At 36.8% G+C, this 18,446-nt stretch overlaps 1 protein-coding gene across 27 annotated transcripts in view; it reads left to right on the top strand.

Annotated features, from left to right (window-relative positions):
• LOC105179188 overlaps positions 1–18,217 on the top strand; it is a 26,522-nt gene extending 8,305 nt beyond the window's left edge. The window contains exons 1-14 of one of the 27 annotated variants that reach the window (XR_002286288.1): positions 1,438–1,994; positions 2,414–2,591; positions 2,745–2,849; positions 4,120–4,301; positions 4,426–4,569; positions 6,392–6,511; positions 7,151–7,333; positions 7,830–8,048; positions 11,623–11,848; positions 12,356–12,538; positions 13,070–13,288; positions 16,598–16,823; positions 17,335–17,511; positions 17,995–18,216. Coding sequence is in view for 4 of the 27 variants with exons in the window: in XM_011102778.2 (XP_011101080.1) it covers positions 1,647–1,994; positions 4,125–4,301; positions 4,455–4,556 (627 nt within the window). In the remaining 23 variants the exon portion in view is untranslated. The other 26 variants (XR_002286281.1, XR_002286282.1, XR_002286277.1 and 23 more) reach the window with 26 other exon arrangements.
• The last annotated feature ends 229 nt before the right edge of the window (positions 18,218–18,446 follow it).

The raw sequence follows: 18,446 nt of genomic DNA, 5'->3' as shown, positions 1-18,446 counted from the left end.
AAATTTGGGCACCTGATTCATACGAAATTTAAATATATACAAGATTGTGTCTATTAGATCATATCAGACGGTATGATTTAAAATCACATGGCCTGATTCAACGATACACCGTCTTGAATGATTACTCTTATGTTCGATATCAGATGGTTTGGTTGTGTTTTTAGCATCTTGTTTAATTTTGTTTTCTTGGGCTTGGATGTGTTTTCAGGGGACAATGATTTGTTTATTTCTTGATGTCGTTGTTTGGTTTTACAAAAGAGTTGTAATGTTGTATGGAAGACCATTATCGATTAGCAAAATTTCTGAAAAATTTTAATTGTAATGTTGTAAAATTCCTCTCCTTCCCACCTCTATTTTTCTGCAATTTCTGGAACAAAATCGAGCTCGAGCTCAAGCTCGAAAATAATGTATCGAGCTCGAGCTCGAGCTCAACCTCGGTGAGCTCGAGCTCAAACTAAGAACCCTCTCACACTCAGTTTCTTTTTCCTTCCCAGCCTCATTCATGGCTGCTCTTAGGCCTCTCTGTCTCTCTGCATTTTACCATACCAGTGCTATTTGACTGAGAAGTTGCAAGATTTGGTCCAGAGGATGACTCAATAAACACAGATTAAACAAAGAACCCTCTCACACTCAGTTTCTTTTTCCTTCCCAGCCTCATTCATGGCGGCTCCTAGGCCTCTCTGTCTCTCTGCATTTGCATTCTTCTCACTCTCACTCACTCTGCTTCAGATGTTGAGTTGCTTTTGATGAAGATTAAACTTTCATTGCAAGGAACTGCCGAGAACTTGCCGTTGTGGTCGTGGAATATCTCAGTCCCACTCTCCATTAGGATTTTGGGACTACAAGTGTTGAAAATGTAAAGCGTGGGACCAAAAGTGAGAATGACCCTATCTAGTGGGACCAAAAGTGATATTTTACCGTTGACCAACATGTACCGTACCAGTTGACTAACGGCACGTGACAAGTCATGTGCTGTTTCCGTCAATTTTTAACGGCGCGGGCTAAAAGTGTTAACTTCAGATGTTGAGTTGCTTTTGATGAAGATTAAACTTTCATTGCAAGGAACTGCCGAGAACTTGCCGTTGTGGTCGTGGAATATCTCAGTCCCACTCTCCATTAGGATTTTGGGACTACAAGTGTTGAAAATGTAAAGCGTGGGACCAAAAGTGAGAATGACCCTATCTAGTGGGACCAAAAGTGAAATTTTGCCTTATAATTATGTCAAACCTCAGGATTGTCATTATAATTTATGTAAAAATTATCATTTTTTATTCTTTTTATTTTTTTAATATTTTAGTAACTGTAAATATTTCTCTACATTTGAAGATAACCTTAAAATTTTTATGAAATAAAAAAGAATTAATGAAAATGGAAAATACTTTTACCAGGTAAAAACCCTCTTCTCCACCGGTAAAAACTCCCCCTCTCCCACTCCAAAGTAAAGAGAAAGAAATACAGATGTCCTTCCCACCGGTGAAAACCCTCAAAATCACCTCCTCTTCCTCTTCCTATTCGCATTTTCAGCTTCTCCACTTCATTTTTGATTGTCTCCTTGCCCAAATTTACAGAGAAAACCCTCAAAACCATCATATCTGCGAGAGGGAGTGAAGGGAAGGGGACCAATCTTTAGGGTTTTTGTAGCCACAATGACAGAGAGACGGTGGAGTGCCCGCAGGATGGCTGCGAACGCGAGGATAGCCATGGTGAGTTTGAGCCACCTAGCAGAAAAAGATTACGTAAGCGCTCTAATTATGACGATGACTGGGAAGAAGATTGTAATGACGGGCTGGATTCTTTTCCCAAAGCTGGATCTCATAAGAAGGCTTCTTATGACCAAGAATGCAAGAAGCTTTTCAGTAATTGCTGGGCCAAGAATGCAAGAAGCTTTTCAGCCTGGAGCTACTCCTGCACAGCCTGGAAAGAGGCACTTTCTGTGCTATAATATGCTTGCAAGTATAACCACAATGGAACATGATGGATATTCACATATAGAGGTATCCTGTTATCTTTTTCTTTCCCTTTCCTCTGATGTTTAGTAGTTGCAATTTTCCTGAAAACCATATGACTTGTTTGCTATTGAGTGGAATGGAACTGGAAGAATCAAAGTGGTAAAACCATGATTGAACTTTGCTGCATCAGACAGTGTATTTTGCAGATTCAGTTGTAATGACTATAAGAATAAAAGCATAAAGAGGAATTACTTTCCTAATTGAAAAACCTCACGTCTGTCAGGGTAAACACATTTTACGTTAAGAACACTGAGCACCTTGATCCAACTATTCGTTTGTCTATTGAACTTATTATATTGCTACAGATCAAGGCTTAAGAAATTCATGCTCTCAACTTGCATTACTGCTAGAAAAATAATCTACGTTGACCGTCTCAAAATTTAGTTCACATGACTTAAATGCAGATAAATTTCCATGATACCAGCAGTGGTCCACGTGTTCCTGCAATAACTGACTATTTTGGCTTCACAAAGGCTTCTCTAAATGAGAGTGGGAGTGTATTGGCCAATCCATGTAAAGGAGAGAAGAATATTGAGCACACTTATGTATTGGCCCTTCAGTAGCTGGGCAGATAACAGTGAGGTCAGCCCTCTTCATCTTTTCCTTGTATGGATTAATATCTTCTTGCAAGTGCCATAATGGATGGGTTAGCATTCTAAGTTTGCATCTGCCCTTTTGCTAAAAAATAATCTTTAATTGACTATAGGTTAACCGGATTTCCTTATGCATATTTAGTGGTCTATGCGACTTGAAGGGGAAGAAGTTAGAGCAATAGCACTTGGAAGTGCTTGGGTTACCAGCCTTAATTTTCTTCGTATCTTCAATGAGGGTGGTCTGCAGGTCTGTAAAGATTCTATCATTAAGTTCTGAACTCCAATATGGACAGAAACCTTCACTTTTGGTTTGAAAATTACATTTCCTCCCCTTTTACTGATCTGTATCAATAACCATTCATACCAGTCAACATAACAGAATCTTTTCCTTGTATGGATTAATATCTTCTTGCAAGTGCCATAATGGATGGGTTAGCATTCTAAGTTTGCATCTGCCCTTTTGCTAAAAAATAATCTTTAATTGACTATAGGTTAACCGGATTTCCTTATGCATATTTAGTGGTCTATGCGACTTGAAGGGGAAGAAGTTAGAGCAATAGCAAAGTGCTTGGTCTCTAAATGAGAGTGGGAGTGTATTTGCCAATCCATGTAAAGGCGAGAAGAATATGAGCACACTTATGTATCGGCCCTTCAGTAGCTAGGCAAATAACAGTGAGGTCAGCCTTCTTCATCTTTTCCTTGTATGGATTAATATCTTCTTGCAAGTGCCATAATGAATGGGTTAGCATTCTAAGTTTGATGGCGTCATCATTAGAACTTTTAGAAACCTGCCACAATGCTTTCACATATTTTGGTGATGTCTTGAATGTTACAGTTACCCCCTTTATAATGTGATGAACATAACTTCTCTATTCATATAAAGATTATCTCATAACTGTAAGAAACTATTGTACTGAAGAAAAAGAGTAACCATTACGACTCATATAGAGTTTTTTAACTATCCTAGTTATTGCCTAATACACGCCTTGCCATCAACAAAGATACCCAACTAAAAAGATAGCACAATAAAATTTGCTTCATGGCAATTTATAGTTTAGGAAATATTTTTCAAATAAAAAACTTATGGTTTGCTAATAGCAACATGTCATCTATGCACGTTTGTATGTGGCCCCTTGACATCTGCATGGTGTTCTCTCTGCTATTCATTTCTAGTTGCTTTTTCCAGAAAACAATATCTCTAGATCTTTCTCCAGTTGCTTCTGTGGGAGTTCATTTCCAAAGTGCTATTATTTATATCTTTTTTAATTCATTTATTTTTCCAACTTGCTCAGGGTTTCTGACCCTGACATATCAACTTCTTTCTTTCATTGTCCCTTTTGTTTCTTTATCTTCACCTTTTTCTATGAAGAGGTTTAATATTCATAGAATTGGAAGCATATATCTATTACATATATTGCTACAGATCAAGGCTTAAGAAATTCATACTCTCAACTTGCGTTACTGCTAGAAAAATAATCAACGTTTACCATCTGACAATTTAGTTTACATAACTTAAGTGCAGATAGATTTCCATGATACCAGCAGTGGTCCACGTGTTCCTGCAATGACTGACTATTTTGGCTTCTCGATGGCTTCTCTAAATGAGAGTGGGAGTGTATTTGCCAATCCATGTAAAGGCGAGAAGAATATGAGCACACTTATATATTGGCCCTTCAGTAGCTGGGCAGATAATAGTGAGGTTAGCCCTCTTTATCTTTTCCTTGTATGGATTAATATCTTGTTGCAAGTGCCATAATGGATGGGTTAGCATTCTAAGTTTGCATTTGCCCTTCTGCTAAAAAACAATCTTTAATTGACTATAGGTTAACCGGATTTCCTTATGCATATTTAGTGGTCTATGCGACTTGAAGGGGAAGAAGTTAGAGCGATAGCACTTGGAAGTGCTTGGGTTGCAGCCATTACCAGCCTTAATTTTCTTCAAAATCTTCACTGAGGGTGGTCTGCAGGTCTGTAAAGATTCTATCATTAAGTTCTGAACAGCAATATGGACAGAAACCTTCACTTTTCGTTTGAAAATTACAGTTCCTCCCCTTTTACTGATCTGTATCAATAACCATTCATACCAGTCAACATAACAGAATTTGATGGCATCATCATTAGAACTTTTTTAGAAACCTGTCACAATGCATAAGATTCAGACATGAATTTGCACTTGCGTTATATGATTGTTGCTCTGAGTAAATGTGGAGTAGTTGAAGCCTAATTTCATGCATTTTGAATTGCTTTGAAATAGAGTTGGAATGTCTTTGCTTCCACTCAATATTCGGAGTTCTTGTGAAATCATATTTATTTGCCAAAACGCCACCTAATTGATCCTTATAAGTTTAACGTGGGTCGGTGAATCATTTTGAAAAATTCAAAAGCCCTTCCCCTTAGAAATTTCTTTTACCACGAAAAAAGAAATGAAGAAAGAATAGCAAGAAAAAGGAAGACTACATCTACTCCGCTGGTTTAGGTCACTTAGTAACTGGGTAACTTCATCACAAATGTTGTTATTCACGTAAAACAGTGACTATTGCCATGAGTATGCAAAGCACTTTAGGTAAAACGTTTTTTGGTTAAGTAATCGGGTGCCTTCACCACAAGTATTGTCATTCGCATCAAAAGACCGAAATAGGACGTTTTTTGGTTGAGTAACCGGGTGCCTTCACCACAAGTGTCGTCATTCGCATTAAAAGACCGAAATGCGGCCTAAAGAACATAAGTCACGGGTAAAAACAAAAACAAAAAAGAAAATAAAAGCCATGACAACAAAAGGGGAAGAAAAAAAATGGAAAAAAAATGGCCAAAGAAAAGAAAGAACAAAAGTTGTCCCAACTTAGACAGAAATAAGGAGATAAAGGGTATTGTGTTGAAGCGATGAGTATGGTGACATTTAGAAACCTATGATTTTGTGGAAGCTTGATTGTTCTACTCTCTACTTGGCAAGACAAAGTGTTGTGATTTGATTGGCCTGTTACCCTCATTATGATAAGTTAGCGATTGCATAACGTATTGCGGCATTTGTGTTTTGAGATTATCTGCAGTTATAAGTTAAGTTGAGATCATATTAGCACAATGTTGAGATCATATTTTTTGCAGTGTTGAACTTTTGCTTGAGGACAATAATTGTTTATGTTTGGGGAGTTTGATAAGCTTAGTTTTACATATTTATAATAGCGGAAAATACTATTTTGTTGTGTGGAAGGCAATAACTTCAAAAAAATTGCAACAGTCATTTCCTTCTATTTTTGGTTTATATCTAAAATTGTCGTATTTTTTTATGGCTATCTGAAAATCCCGTATAAAAGCCTTTATTTAGACCTTATATGACTACTATTTTTGGTTGGGAGGTGATAGATTCTGACCATGATATTATTTAACCAATATAACTCACAAAAATTATTCTAAAAATGTTTAAATGCTATATTATTATGGTTGTCTTTTATTTTATGGATTATTCCTGTTAGATGACCATATCAGCACAGGGTAAATATAACCTCTCAAAGCTACATGAAATATACAATTTGGCTAAGAGATATTTGGTGGTGGCATTCCTAAGAAGGATGGAAAAATTGACTGTGCTGAAGACTTCTTTCAGTAGGCAAGGCAAGCATTTTTTATTGTATCACGACAATTGCAGGTTAAAACATATGCTTGTGCGCTCAGTCATGTGTATACCTTTAGGCCAACATGTCGAGTATTGCCTGCATGTCTGAGAGAGTGGCAACTAACATTCTAAGTTATAATGTACTTTGACTTTAATTTGACAAGACAGTTAATATGAAGGTTATCATGGTAACTAACCGAGGTCACACTTTGGACCCTGCCCTCCTACGTCTGGGAAGACTTGATCGTAATATTGAGTTCCCTTTGCCACATAGATGTCAGAAGAGGCTCGTCTCTCAGGTGAATCTCGAAGATCATTTACTATTTGACATTTGCTAGTTCTTAAAGTAAACAACATTTATATTAAACTGTTCTCACATCTCACTCATAAAAAGAAGTCTCAACCCAATGGTATTGTTTGCACGTTTGCACTCCTAAAATGAATTTAAGAGATGAGTTAGATTTGGAGGATTATGTGTCTCGATCATATAAAATCCGTGCAGCTGAGGTTAGTGATTTTGCTCACTCTGTCAACATTCATACAGCGAGAAATATAGTTACTTATTTACAATTTTATATGCTAGAGACCTCTTCCTCTCATATCTGCCACGATCCCCCATATTTGAAGAGATCTTATTTGAACCTAATTTTCTTCTGATAATTACTTTGGTAGGATTGATTACCTTGAGAAGAACAATATGGTATTTGATACACCTCGAAATGCTAGATGTTTAGTTATTGATCAAAAATCGATAAACTTACTTAAGCACTCTCTCCATTATACGCTGCATGTTAACTTGAATAAAGTCTATGACGTAGTAAAGATTTTGCGTATATACATATATGTATATATTTATGTAATTTCAACTGCCTTATGACTCATATCATTCTTCCTATCAAGTGTTGAGAATTCAATTTCATTTATCTTTCATCTTGCAGATTAAGAGGAAGCTGCCGAAAGTTAATCGGGCTCTGGCAGCCTGACTTCTTGAGGAGAAGGAAGGGCTGAATGAGAATAAGGGAGCTAATGATGCAGATGTTCTGAAAACTTCAAAGAAAAAGAAAGGTCTCACGAGTGAAGTTCTCAAAGATGAGAGGTTTACAGCTATGTTCGAAAATAAGGTATTTCATAGAGGTTCTGTTTATGCAAAAAACTTGCTTTTCTTTATTGCTGCTGTTAGTTATGATCAACCATGTAGTACCTTTTTCCCAGGGATTTGTGAAATAGTTGGAACTTTAATAACCCCTGGACAGTAAGTAATATAGAGACATGTGAAAATGCACAAGAAATGGTAATCATTACACATATCTATAGCGCAAAGAATCAATTTTGAGAGCAATGAGATACAGATATATCGGCTGGTCACGGGCTTGAGTATTGACCACCTTTTTCCTCTGAAATTTAGGCTACATCATTGGGATATCTCTCAAATTAGCGTGATAACCTTTTCAATAGTACATGAATATATTGGGTGGATTTTGCTTGACGATTAATGTAGAAAGATTCATTAATGATGATGGCATCACTGTTGGACTCGTACTGACAACATATGTGTTGGAATTTGTTTACGTCCAAACAGCAGCCAAATTATGTATTGTTTCTTGACACCGCTTGCAGGACTTTGAGGTTGATGAATTCTCAAACGAATACCTGCCTTTGTACCCAATGCCATCAATAACAAAAAAAGGCATCTTTGCTGGAGGAGCATTTTAAAGCTGTTGAAGAAGAGGATGAAAAGGCTATTGGTGGTTCTGATGCATCATCAGCGAGTGAATTGTGAGAAGATGAGCATGAAAACACAAAGGCCAAATCCAAGAAGAAAGTACAAGCTCCTAGGTGAGACACATGTTTTCACTTGCACAGCAAGAAAAAAATTTCGTTCTTTCTGCATGCAGAAGTCATCACAGAAAAACATGTTCAGAATGCACATTTACCTAATCAAGTCTTCAATATCATGTCATATCTGCAGATTTTTCGAAGTGAAGGATAAATGGCAAAAGAAGGGTTTTCTAAAACCCTAAAAAACGAAGAGGAAAAACAAACAGAGGGGTTAGGGTTTAGTACCAGTGGCGGAGGGTTTATTACACCGATTGATGGAAGCGAAGATGTGTTTCTTTTATCAATCAGAACACCCAGGAGAAGCGGCGTTGGAGGTGGATGCGACACAAAAATCCAAGAAAGAAAACCCCACTGGTAAAAACCCTCAAAACTACTGTTCGCCTCCCACCATCAAACCCTATCCATACCCACATGTTTCCACTTCTTGATTTTTTTATTTCTTTTATTTAGGGTTTGAAAAGCCAGAGCAGTGGAGAGTAAAGGGCAAGAAAAAAGGAAAAGAAATTGACCGTTACACGGAACTTGAGGGGGGAATGGTTGGTTGCTTGGTTTACTGTTACTGCTAATTTTTTTCTGATAATTACTTTGGTAGGATTGATTACCTTGAGAAGAACAAGATGGTAATGCTTGATGATTTAGTTATTGATCAAAATCGATAAACTTACTATAACCACTCTCTCCATTGTACGCTGAACATTAACTTGAATAATTGGAACGCATATCATTTTTCCTATCAAGTGTTGAGAATTCAATTTCAATTATCTTTCATCTTACAAATTAAAAGGAAGCTGTTGAAAGTTAATCGGGCTCTGGCAGCCTGACTTCTTGAGGAGGAGGAAGAGCTGAATGAGAATAAGGGAGGTGATGATGCAGATGTTCAGAAAACATCAAAGAAAAAGAAAGGTCTCACGAGTGAAGTTCTCAAAGATGAGAGGTTTACAGCTATATTTGAAAATAAGGTATTTCATAGAGGTTCTATTTATGCAGAAAACTTGCTTCTCTTGATTGCTGCTGTTAGTTATGATCAACCATGTAATACCTTGTTCCCAGGGATTTGTGAAATAGTTGAAACTTTAATAACACTTAGAAGTAAGTAATATAGAGACATGTGAAAATGCACAAGAAATGATAATCATTTTACGTATCTTTCGGACAAAGAATTAATTTTGAGAGCAATGAGATACAGATATATCGGCTGGTCACGGGCTTGAGTATTAACCACCTTTATCCTCTGAAATTTAGGCTACATCATTGGGATATCTCTCAAATTAGCGTGACCACCTTTTGAATAGTACACGAATGTATTGGGTGGATCTTGTTTGATGATTAATGTAGAAAGATTTATTAATGATGATGGCATCACTGTTGGACTCGTACTGACAACATATGTATTGGAATTTGTTTATGTCCAAACAGCAGCCAAATTACATATCGTTTCTGGACACCGCTTGCAGGACATTGAGGTTGATGAATTCTCAAACGAATACCTGGCTTGGCACCCAATGCCATCAACAACAAAAAAAGGCATCTTTGCTGGAGGAGCATTTTGAAGCTGTTGAAGAAGAGGATGAAAAGGCTATTGGTGTTCTGATGCATCATCAGCAAGTTATTTGTGAGAGGATGAGCATGAAAACACAAAGGCGAAATCCAAGAAGAAAGTACAAGCTCGTAGGTGAGACACATGTTTTCATTTGGACAGCAAGAACAAAATTTCGTTCTTGTGCATGCAGAAGTCATCACATGAAAATAAGTTCATAATGCACTTTTACCTAATCAAGTCTTCAACATCATGTTATATCTGCAGATTTTTCGAAGTGAAGGATAAATGGCAAAAGAAGGGTTTTCTAAAAACCCTTCAAAAACAGAGAGGAAAAATAAACGGAGGGGTTAGGGTTTAGTACCAGTGGCGGAGGGTTTATTACTCCGGTTGATGGAAGCGAAGATCGGTTTCTTTCATCAATCATCACACCCAGGAGAAGCGGCTCCGGAGGTGGATGCGACACAAAAATCCAAGAAAGAAAATCACACTAGTAAAAACACTCATAACTACTGTTCGCCTCGCACCATCAAACCCCATCCATACCCCACATGTTTCCACTCCTCGATTTTATTATTTCTTTTATTTAGGGTTTGAAAAGCCAAAGCAGTAGAGAGGAAATAACAAGAAAAAAGGAAAAGAAATTGACTGTTACAAGGAACTTGAGGGCGAAATTGTTGGTTGCTTGGTTTACTTTTACTGCTAATTTTTTTTTTGATAATTACTTTGGTAGGATTGATTACCTTGAGCAGGACAACATGGTAAAGCTAGACGATTTAGTTATTGATCAAAATCGATAAACTTACTTTAAGCACTCTCTCTATTGTACGATGCACTTTAACTTGAATAAAGTTTATGACGTAGTAAAGATTTTGTGTATATACATATATGTATATATTTATGTAATTTCAACTGCCTTATGACTCATACTTTAATATTGGAAGTCATATCATTCTTCCTATCAAGTGTTGAGAATTCAATTTCATTTATCTTACATCTTGCAGATTAAGCGGAAGTTGCCGAAAGTTAATCAGGCTCTGGCAGCCCGACTTCTTGAGGAGGAGGAAGAGCTGAATTAGATTTAAGGAGGTGATGATGCAGATGTTCAGAAAACATCAAAGGAAAAGAAAAGTCTCACGAGTGAAGTTCTCAAAGATGAGAGGTTTACAGCTATGTTTGAAAATAAAGCATTTCGCAGACGTTCTGTTTATGCAAAAAACTTGCTTTTCTTGATTGCTGCTGTTAGTTAGGATCAACCATGTAGTACCTTGTTCCCAGGGATTTGTGAAATAGTTGGAACTTTATAACCTCTAGACAGTAAGTAATATAGAGACATGTGAAAATGCACAAGAAAAGATAATCATTATACATATCTTCCGTGCAAAGAATCAATTTTGAGAGCAATGAGATACAGATATATCGGCTGGTCACGGGCTTGAGTATTAACCACCTTTATCCTTTGAAATTTATGCTACATCATTGGGATATCTCTCAAAGTAGCGTCACAACCTTTTAAATAGTACACGAATGTGTTGGGTGGATTTCGTTTGACGATTAGTGTAGAAAGATTCATTAATGATGATGGCATCACTGTTTGACTCGTACTGACAACATATGTATTGAAATTTGTTTGTCTCCAAACAACAGCCAAATTACGTATCGTTTATTGACACCGCCTGCAGGACTTTGAGGTTGATGAATTCTCAAACGAATACCTAGCTTTGCACCTAATGCCATCAACAACAAAAAAAGGCATCTTTGTTGGAGGAGCAGTTTGAACCTATGGAAGAAGAGGATGAAAAGGCTATTGGTGGTTCTGATGCATCATCAGCGAGTGAATTGTGAGAAGATGAGCATGAAAACATAAAGGCCAAATCCAAGAAGAAAATACAAGCTCCTAGGTGAGACACATGTTTTCATTCGGACAGCAGGAACAAAATTTCGTTCTTTGTGCATGCAGAAGTCATCACATAAAAACAAGTTCAGTATGCACATTTACCTAATCAAGTCTTCAATATCTTGTCATATCTGTAGATTTTTCGAAGTGAAGGATAAATGGCAAAATAAGGGTTTTCTAAAAACCCCTCAAAAACAGAGAGGAAAAACCAACAGAGGGGTTGGGGTTTAGTACCACTGGCGGAGGGTTTATTACTCTAGTTGATGGAAGCGAAGATGTGTTTCTTTCATCAATCAGCACACCCAGGAGAAGCGGCGTTGGAGGTGGATGCGTCACAAAAATTCAAGAAAGTAAACCCCACTGGTAAAACCCTCAAAACTACTGTTCGCCTCCTACCATCAAACCCCATCCATACCACATGTTTCCACATCTCGAATTTTTTATTTGTTTTATTTAGGGTTTGAAAAGCCAGAGAAATTGAGAGGAAAGGGCATGAAAAAAGGAAAAGAAATTGACTGTTACAGGGAAGTTGAGGGGGGGATTGTTGGATGCTTGGTTTACTGTTACTGTTAATGTTTTTCTGATAATTACTTTGGTAGGATTGATTACCTATAGAAGAACAAGCTGGTAATGCTAGATGATGTAGTTATTGATCAAAATCGATAAACTTACTATAAGCACTCTCTTCGTTGTACGCTGCACTTTAACTTCAATAAAGTTTATGACGTAGTAAAGATTTTGTTTATATACATATATGTATATAATTATGTAAAATTCAACTGCCTTATGACTCATACTTAATATTGAAACTTATATCATTCTTCCTATCAACTGTTGAGAATTCAATTTCATTTGTCTTTCATTTTGCAGATTAAAAGGAAGCTGCCGAAAGTTAATCGGTCTCTGGCTGCTCGACTTCTTAAGGAGGATGAAGAGTTGAATTGGATTTAGGGAAGTGTTGATGCAGATGTTCAGAAAACATCAAAGAATAAGAAAGGTCTCACGAGTGAAGTTCTCAAAGATATGAGGTTTACAACTATGTTTGAAAATAAGGTATTTCATAGAGGTTCTGTTTCTGCAAAAAACTTGCTTTTCTTGATTGCTGCTGTTAGTTATAATCAACCATGTAATACCTTGTTCCCAGGGATTTGTGAAATAGTGGGAACTTTAATAACCCCTGGACAGTAAATAATATAGAGACATGTGAAAATGCACAAGAAATTATAATCATTATAGCGCAAAGAATCAATTTTTAGAGCAATGAGATACAGATATATCGGCTTGTCATGGCTTGAGTATTAACCACCTTTATCCTCTGAAATTTAGGCTACATCATTGGGATATCTCTCAGAATAGCGTGAAAACCTTTTGAATAGTACACGAATGTATTGGGTGGATTTTGTTTGATGATTAGTGTAGAAAGATACACGAATGTATTGGGTGGATTTTGTTTGATGATTAGTGTAGAAAGATTCATTAATGATGACGGCATCACTATTTGACTCGTACTGACAACATATGTATTGAAATTTGTTTATGTCCAAACAACAGCCAAATTACGTCGTTTCTTGACACCGCTTGCAGGACTTTGAGGTTGATGAATTCTCAAACGAATACCTGGCTTTGCACCCAATGACATCAACAACAAAAAAAGGCATCTATGCTGGAGGAGCATTTTGAAGCTGTTGATGATGAGGATGAAAAGGCTATTGATGGTTCTGATGCATCATCAGCGAGTGAATTGTGAGACGATGAGCATGAAAACACAAAGGCCAAATCCAAGAACAAAGTACAAGCTCCTAGGTGAGACACATGTTTTCATTCGGACAGCAGGAGCAAAATTTCGTTCTTTGTGCATGCAGAAGTCATCACAGAAAAACAAGTTCAGAATGCACATTTACGTAATCAAGTCTTCAGTATCTTGTCATATCTGTAGATTTTTCGAAGTGAAGGATAAATGGCAAAAGAAGGATTTTCCAAAAACCCCTAAAAAAGAGAGATGAAAAACCAACAGAGGGGCTGGGGTTTAATACCACTGGCGGAGGGTTTATTACTCCGGTTGATGGAAGCGAAGATGTGTTTCTTTCATCAATCAGCACACCCAGGAGAAGCGGTGTTGGAGGTGGATGCGACACAAAAATCCAAGAAAGTAAACCCCACTGGTAAAAACCCTCAAAACTATTGTTCGCCTCCCACCATCAAACCCCATCCATACCCACAGGTTTCCACTTCTCAAAATTTTTATTTCTTTTATTTAGGGTTTGAAAAGCCAAAGCAGTAGAGAGGAAAGGGCATCAAAAAAGGAAAAGAAATTGACTGTTACAGGGAAGTCGAGGGGGGAATTGTTGGGTGCTTGGTTTACTGTTACTGCTAATTTTATTCTGATAATTACTTTGGTAGGATTGATTACTTGAGAAGAACAAGATGGTAATGCTAGATGATTTAGTTATTGATCAATATCAATAAACTTACTATAAGCACTCTCTCTGTTGTCTGCACTTTAACTTGAATAAAGTTTATGACGTAGTAAAGATTTTGTTTATATACATATATGTATATATTTATGTAAATTCAACTGCCTTATGACTCATATTTAATATTGGAACTCATATCATTCTTCCTATCAAGTGTTCAGAATTGTTGGAATTTTAATAACCCCTGGACAGTAATTAATATAGAGACATGTGAAAATGCACAAGAAATTATAATCATTATAGCGCAAAGAATCAATTTTTAGAGCAATGAGATACAGATATATCGACTGGTCATGGCTTGAGTATTAACCACCTTTATCCTCTGAAATTTAGGCTACATCATTGGGATATCTCTCAGAATAGCGTGACAACCTTTTGAATAGTACACGAATGTATTGGGTGGATTTTGTTTGATGATTAGTGTAGAAAGATTAATTAATGATGATGGCATCACTATTTGACTCGTACTGACAACATATGTATTGGAATTTGTTTATGTCCAAACAGCAGCCAAATTACGTCGTTTCTTGACACCGCTTGCAGGACTTTGAGGTTGATGAATTCTCAAATGAATACCTGACTTTGCACCCAATGACATCAACAACAAAAAAAGGCATCTATGCTGGAGGAGCATTTTGAAGCTGTTGAAGATGAGGATAAAAAGGCTATTGATGGTTCTGATGCATGATCAGCGAGTGAATTGTGATAAGATGAGCATGAAAATTCAAAGGCCAAATCCAAGAACAAAGTACAAGCTCCTAGGTGAGACACATGTTTTCATTCGGACAGCAGGAGCAAAATTTCGTTCTTTGTGCATGCAGAAGTCATCACATAAAAACAAGTTCAGAATGCACATTTACGTAATCAAGTCTTCAGTATCTTGTCATATCTGCAGATTTTTCGAAGTGAAGGATAAATGGCAAACGAAGGATTTTCTAAAAACCCCTCAAAAACAGAGTTGAAAAACCAACAGAGGGGCTGGGGTTTAATACCACTGGCGGAGGGTTTATTACTCCGGTTGATGGAAGCGAAGATGCGTTTCTTTCATCAATCAGCACACCCAGGAGAAGCGGTGTTGGAGGTGGATGCGACACAAAAATTCAAGAAAATAATGGTAAAAACTCTCAAAACTATTGTTCGCCTCCCACCATCAAACCCCATCCATACCCACATGTTTCCACTTCTCAAAATTTTCATTTCTTTTATCTAGGGTTTGAAAAGCCAAAGCAGTAGAGAGGAAAGGGCATCAAAAAAGGAAAAGAAATTGACTGTTACAGGGAAGTTGAGGGGGGAATTGGTGGGTGCTTGGTTTACTGTTACTGCTAATTTTTTTCTGATAATTACTTTGGTAGGATTGATTACCTTGAGAAGAACAAGATGGTAATGCTAGAAGATTTAGTTATTTATCAAAATCAATAAACTTACTATAAGCGCTCTCTCTGTTGTCTGCACTTTAACTTGAATAAAGTTTATGACGTAGTAAAGATTTTGTTTATATACATATATGTATATATTTATGTAAATTCAACTGCCTTATGACTCATATTTAATATTGGAACTCATATCATTCTTCCTATCAAGTGTTCAGAATTCAATTTCTTTTATCTTTCATCTTACAAATTAAGAGGAAGCTGCCGAAAGTTAATCGGTCTCTGGTAGCCCGACTTCTTGAGGAGGATGAAGAGTTGAATGAGATTTAGGGAAGTGATGATGCAGATGTTCAGAAAACATCAAAGAATAAGAAAGGTCTCACGAGTGAAGTTCTCAAAGATATGAGGTTTACAACTATGTTTGAAAATAAGGTATTTCATAGAGGTTCTGTTTATGCAAAAAAACTTACTTTTCTTGATTGCTGCTGTTAGTTATAATCAACCGTGTAATACCTTGTTCCCAGGAATTTGTGAAATAGTTGGAATTTTAATAACCCTTGGACAGTAATTAATATAGAGACATGTGAAAATGCACAAGAAATTATAATCATTATAGTGCAAAGAATCAATTTTTAGAGCAATGAGATACAGATATATCGACTGGTCATGGCATGAGTATTAACCACCTTTATCCTCTGAAATTTAGGCTACATCATTGGGATATCTCTCAAAATGGCGTGACAACCTTTTGAATAGTACACGAATGTATTGGGTGGATTTTGTTTGATGATTAGTGTAGAAAGATTCATTAATGATGATGGCATCACTGTTTGACTCGTACTGACAACATATGTATTGGAATTTGTTTATGTCCAAACAGCAGCCAAATTACGTCGTTTCTTGACACCGCTTGCAGGACTTTGAGGTTGATGAATTCTCAAACGAATACATGGCTTTGCACCCAATGACATCAACAACAAAAAAAGGCATCTATGCTGGAGGAGCATTTTGAAGCTATTGAAGATGAGGATGAAAAGGCTATTGATGGTTCTGATGCATCATCAGCGAGTGAATTGTGAAACGATGAGCATGAAAACACAAAGGCCAAATCAAAGAAAAAAGTACAAGCTCCTAAGTGAGACACATGTTTTCATTCGGACAGCAGGAGCAAAATTTCGTTCTTTGTGCATGCAGAAGTCATCACATAAAAATAAGTTCAGAATGCACATTTACGTAATCAAGTCTTCAGTATCTTGTCCTATCTGCAGATTTTTCGAAGTGAAGGATAAATGGCAAAAGAAGGATATTCTAAAAACCCCTCAAAAACAGAGAGGAAAAACCAACAGAGGGGTTGGGGTTTAATACCACTGGAGGAGGGTTTATTACTCCGGTTGATGGAAGCGAAGATATGTTTCTTTCATCAATCAGCACAACCAGCAGAAGCGGTGTTGGAGGTGGATGTGACACAAAAATCCAAGAAAGTAAACCCCACTGGTAAAAATTCTCAGAACTACTGTTCGCCTCCCACCATCAAACCCCATCAATACCCACATGTTTCCACTTCTCAAAATTTTTATTTCTATTATTTAGGGTTTGAAAAGCCAAAGCAGTAGAGAGGAAAGGGCATGAAAAAAGGAAAAGAAATTGACTGTTACAGGGAGGTTGAGGGGGGAATTGTTGGGTGCTTGGTTTACAGTTACTGCTAATTTTTTTCTGATAATTACTTTGGTAGGATTGATTACCTTGAGAAGAACAAGATGGTAATGCTAGAAGATTTAGTTATTTATCAAAATCAATAAACTTACTATAAGCACTCTCTCTGTTGTCTGCACTTTAACTTGAATAAAGTTTATGACGTAGTAAAGATTTTGTTTATATACATATATGTATATATTTATGTAAATTCAACTGCCTTATGACTCATATTTAATATTGGAACTCATATCATTCTTCCTATCAAGTGTTCAGAATTCAATTTCTTTTATCTTTCATCTTACAAATTAAGAGGAAGCTGCCGAAAGTTAATCGGTCTCTGGCAGCCCGACTTCTTGAGGAGGATGAAGAGTTGAATGAGATTTAGGGAAGTGATGATGCAGATGTTCAGAAAACATCAAAGAATAAGAAAGGTCTCACGAGTGAAGTTCTCAAAGATATGAGGTTTACAACTATGTTTGAAAATAAGGTATTTCATAGAGGTTCTGTTTATGCAAAAAACTTGCTTTTCTTCATTGCTGCTGTTAGTTATAATCAACCATGTAATACCTTGTTCCCAGGGATTTGTGAAATAGTGGGAACTTTAATAACCCCTATATAGTAATTAATATAGAGACATGTGAAAATGCACAAGAAATTATAATCATTATAGTGCAAAGAATCAATTTTTAGAGCAATGAGATACAGATATATCGGCTGGTCATGGCTTGAGTATTAACCACCTTTATCCTCTGAAATTTAGGCTACATCATTGGGATATCTCTCAAAATGGCGTGACAACCTTTTGAATAGTACACGAATGTATTGGGTGGATTTTGTTTGATGATTAGTGTAGAAAGATTCATTAATGATGATGGCATCACTGTTTGACTCGTACTGACAACATATGTATTGGAATTTGTTTATGTCCAAACAGCAGCCAAATTACGTCGTTTCTTGACACCGCTTGCAGGAGTTTGAGGTTGATGAATTCTCAAACGAATACATGGCTTTGCACCCAATGACATCAACAACAAAAAAAGGCATCTATGCTGGAGGAGCATTTTGAAGCTGTTGAAGATGAGGATGAAAAGGCTATTGATGGTTCTGATGCATCATCAGCGAGTGAATTGTGAGACGATGAGCATGAAAACACAAAGGCCAAATCAAAGAAAAAAGTACAAGCTCCTAAGTGAGACACATGTTTTCATGCAGAAGTCATCACATAAAAACAAGTTCAGAATGCACATTTACGTAATCAAGTCTTCAGTATCTTGTCCTATCTGCAGATTTTTCGAAGTGAAGGATAAATGGCAAAAGAAGGATATTCTAAAAACCCCTCAAAAACAGAGATGAAAAACCAACAGAGGGGTTGGGGTTTAATACCACTGGCGGAGGGTTTATTACTCCGGTTGATGGAAGCGA

Source organism: Sesamum indicum, unplaced genomic scaffold (genome assembly GCF_000512975.1).
Source record: "Sesamum indicum cultivar Zhongzhi No. 13 unplaced genomic scaffold, S_indicum_v1.0 scaffold00127, whole genome shotgun sequence".
Classification (NCBI taxonomy): domain Eukaryota; kingdom Viridiplantae; phylum Streptophyta; class Magnoliopsida; order Lamiales; family Pedaliaceae; genus Sesamum; species Sesamum indicum.
This window is presented reverse-complemented; position numbering and strand designations above follow the sequence as displayed.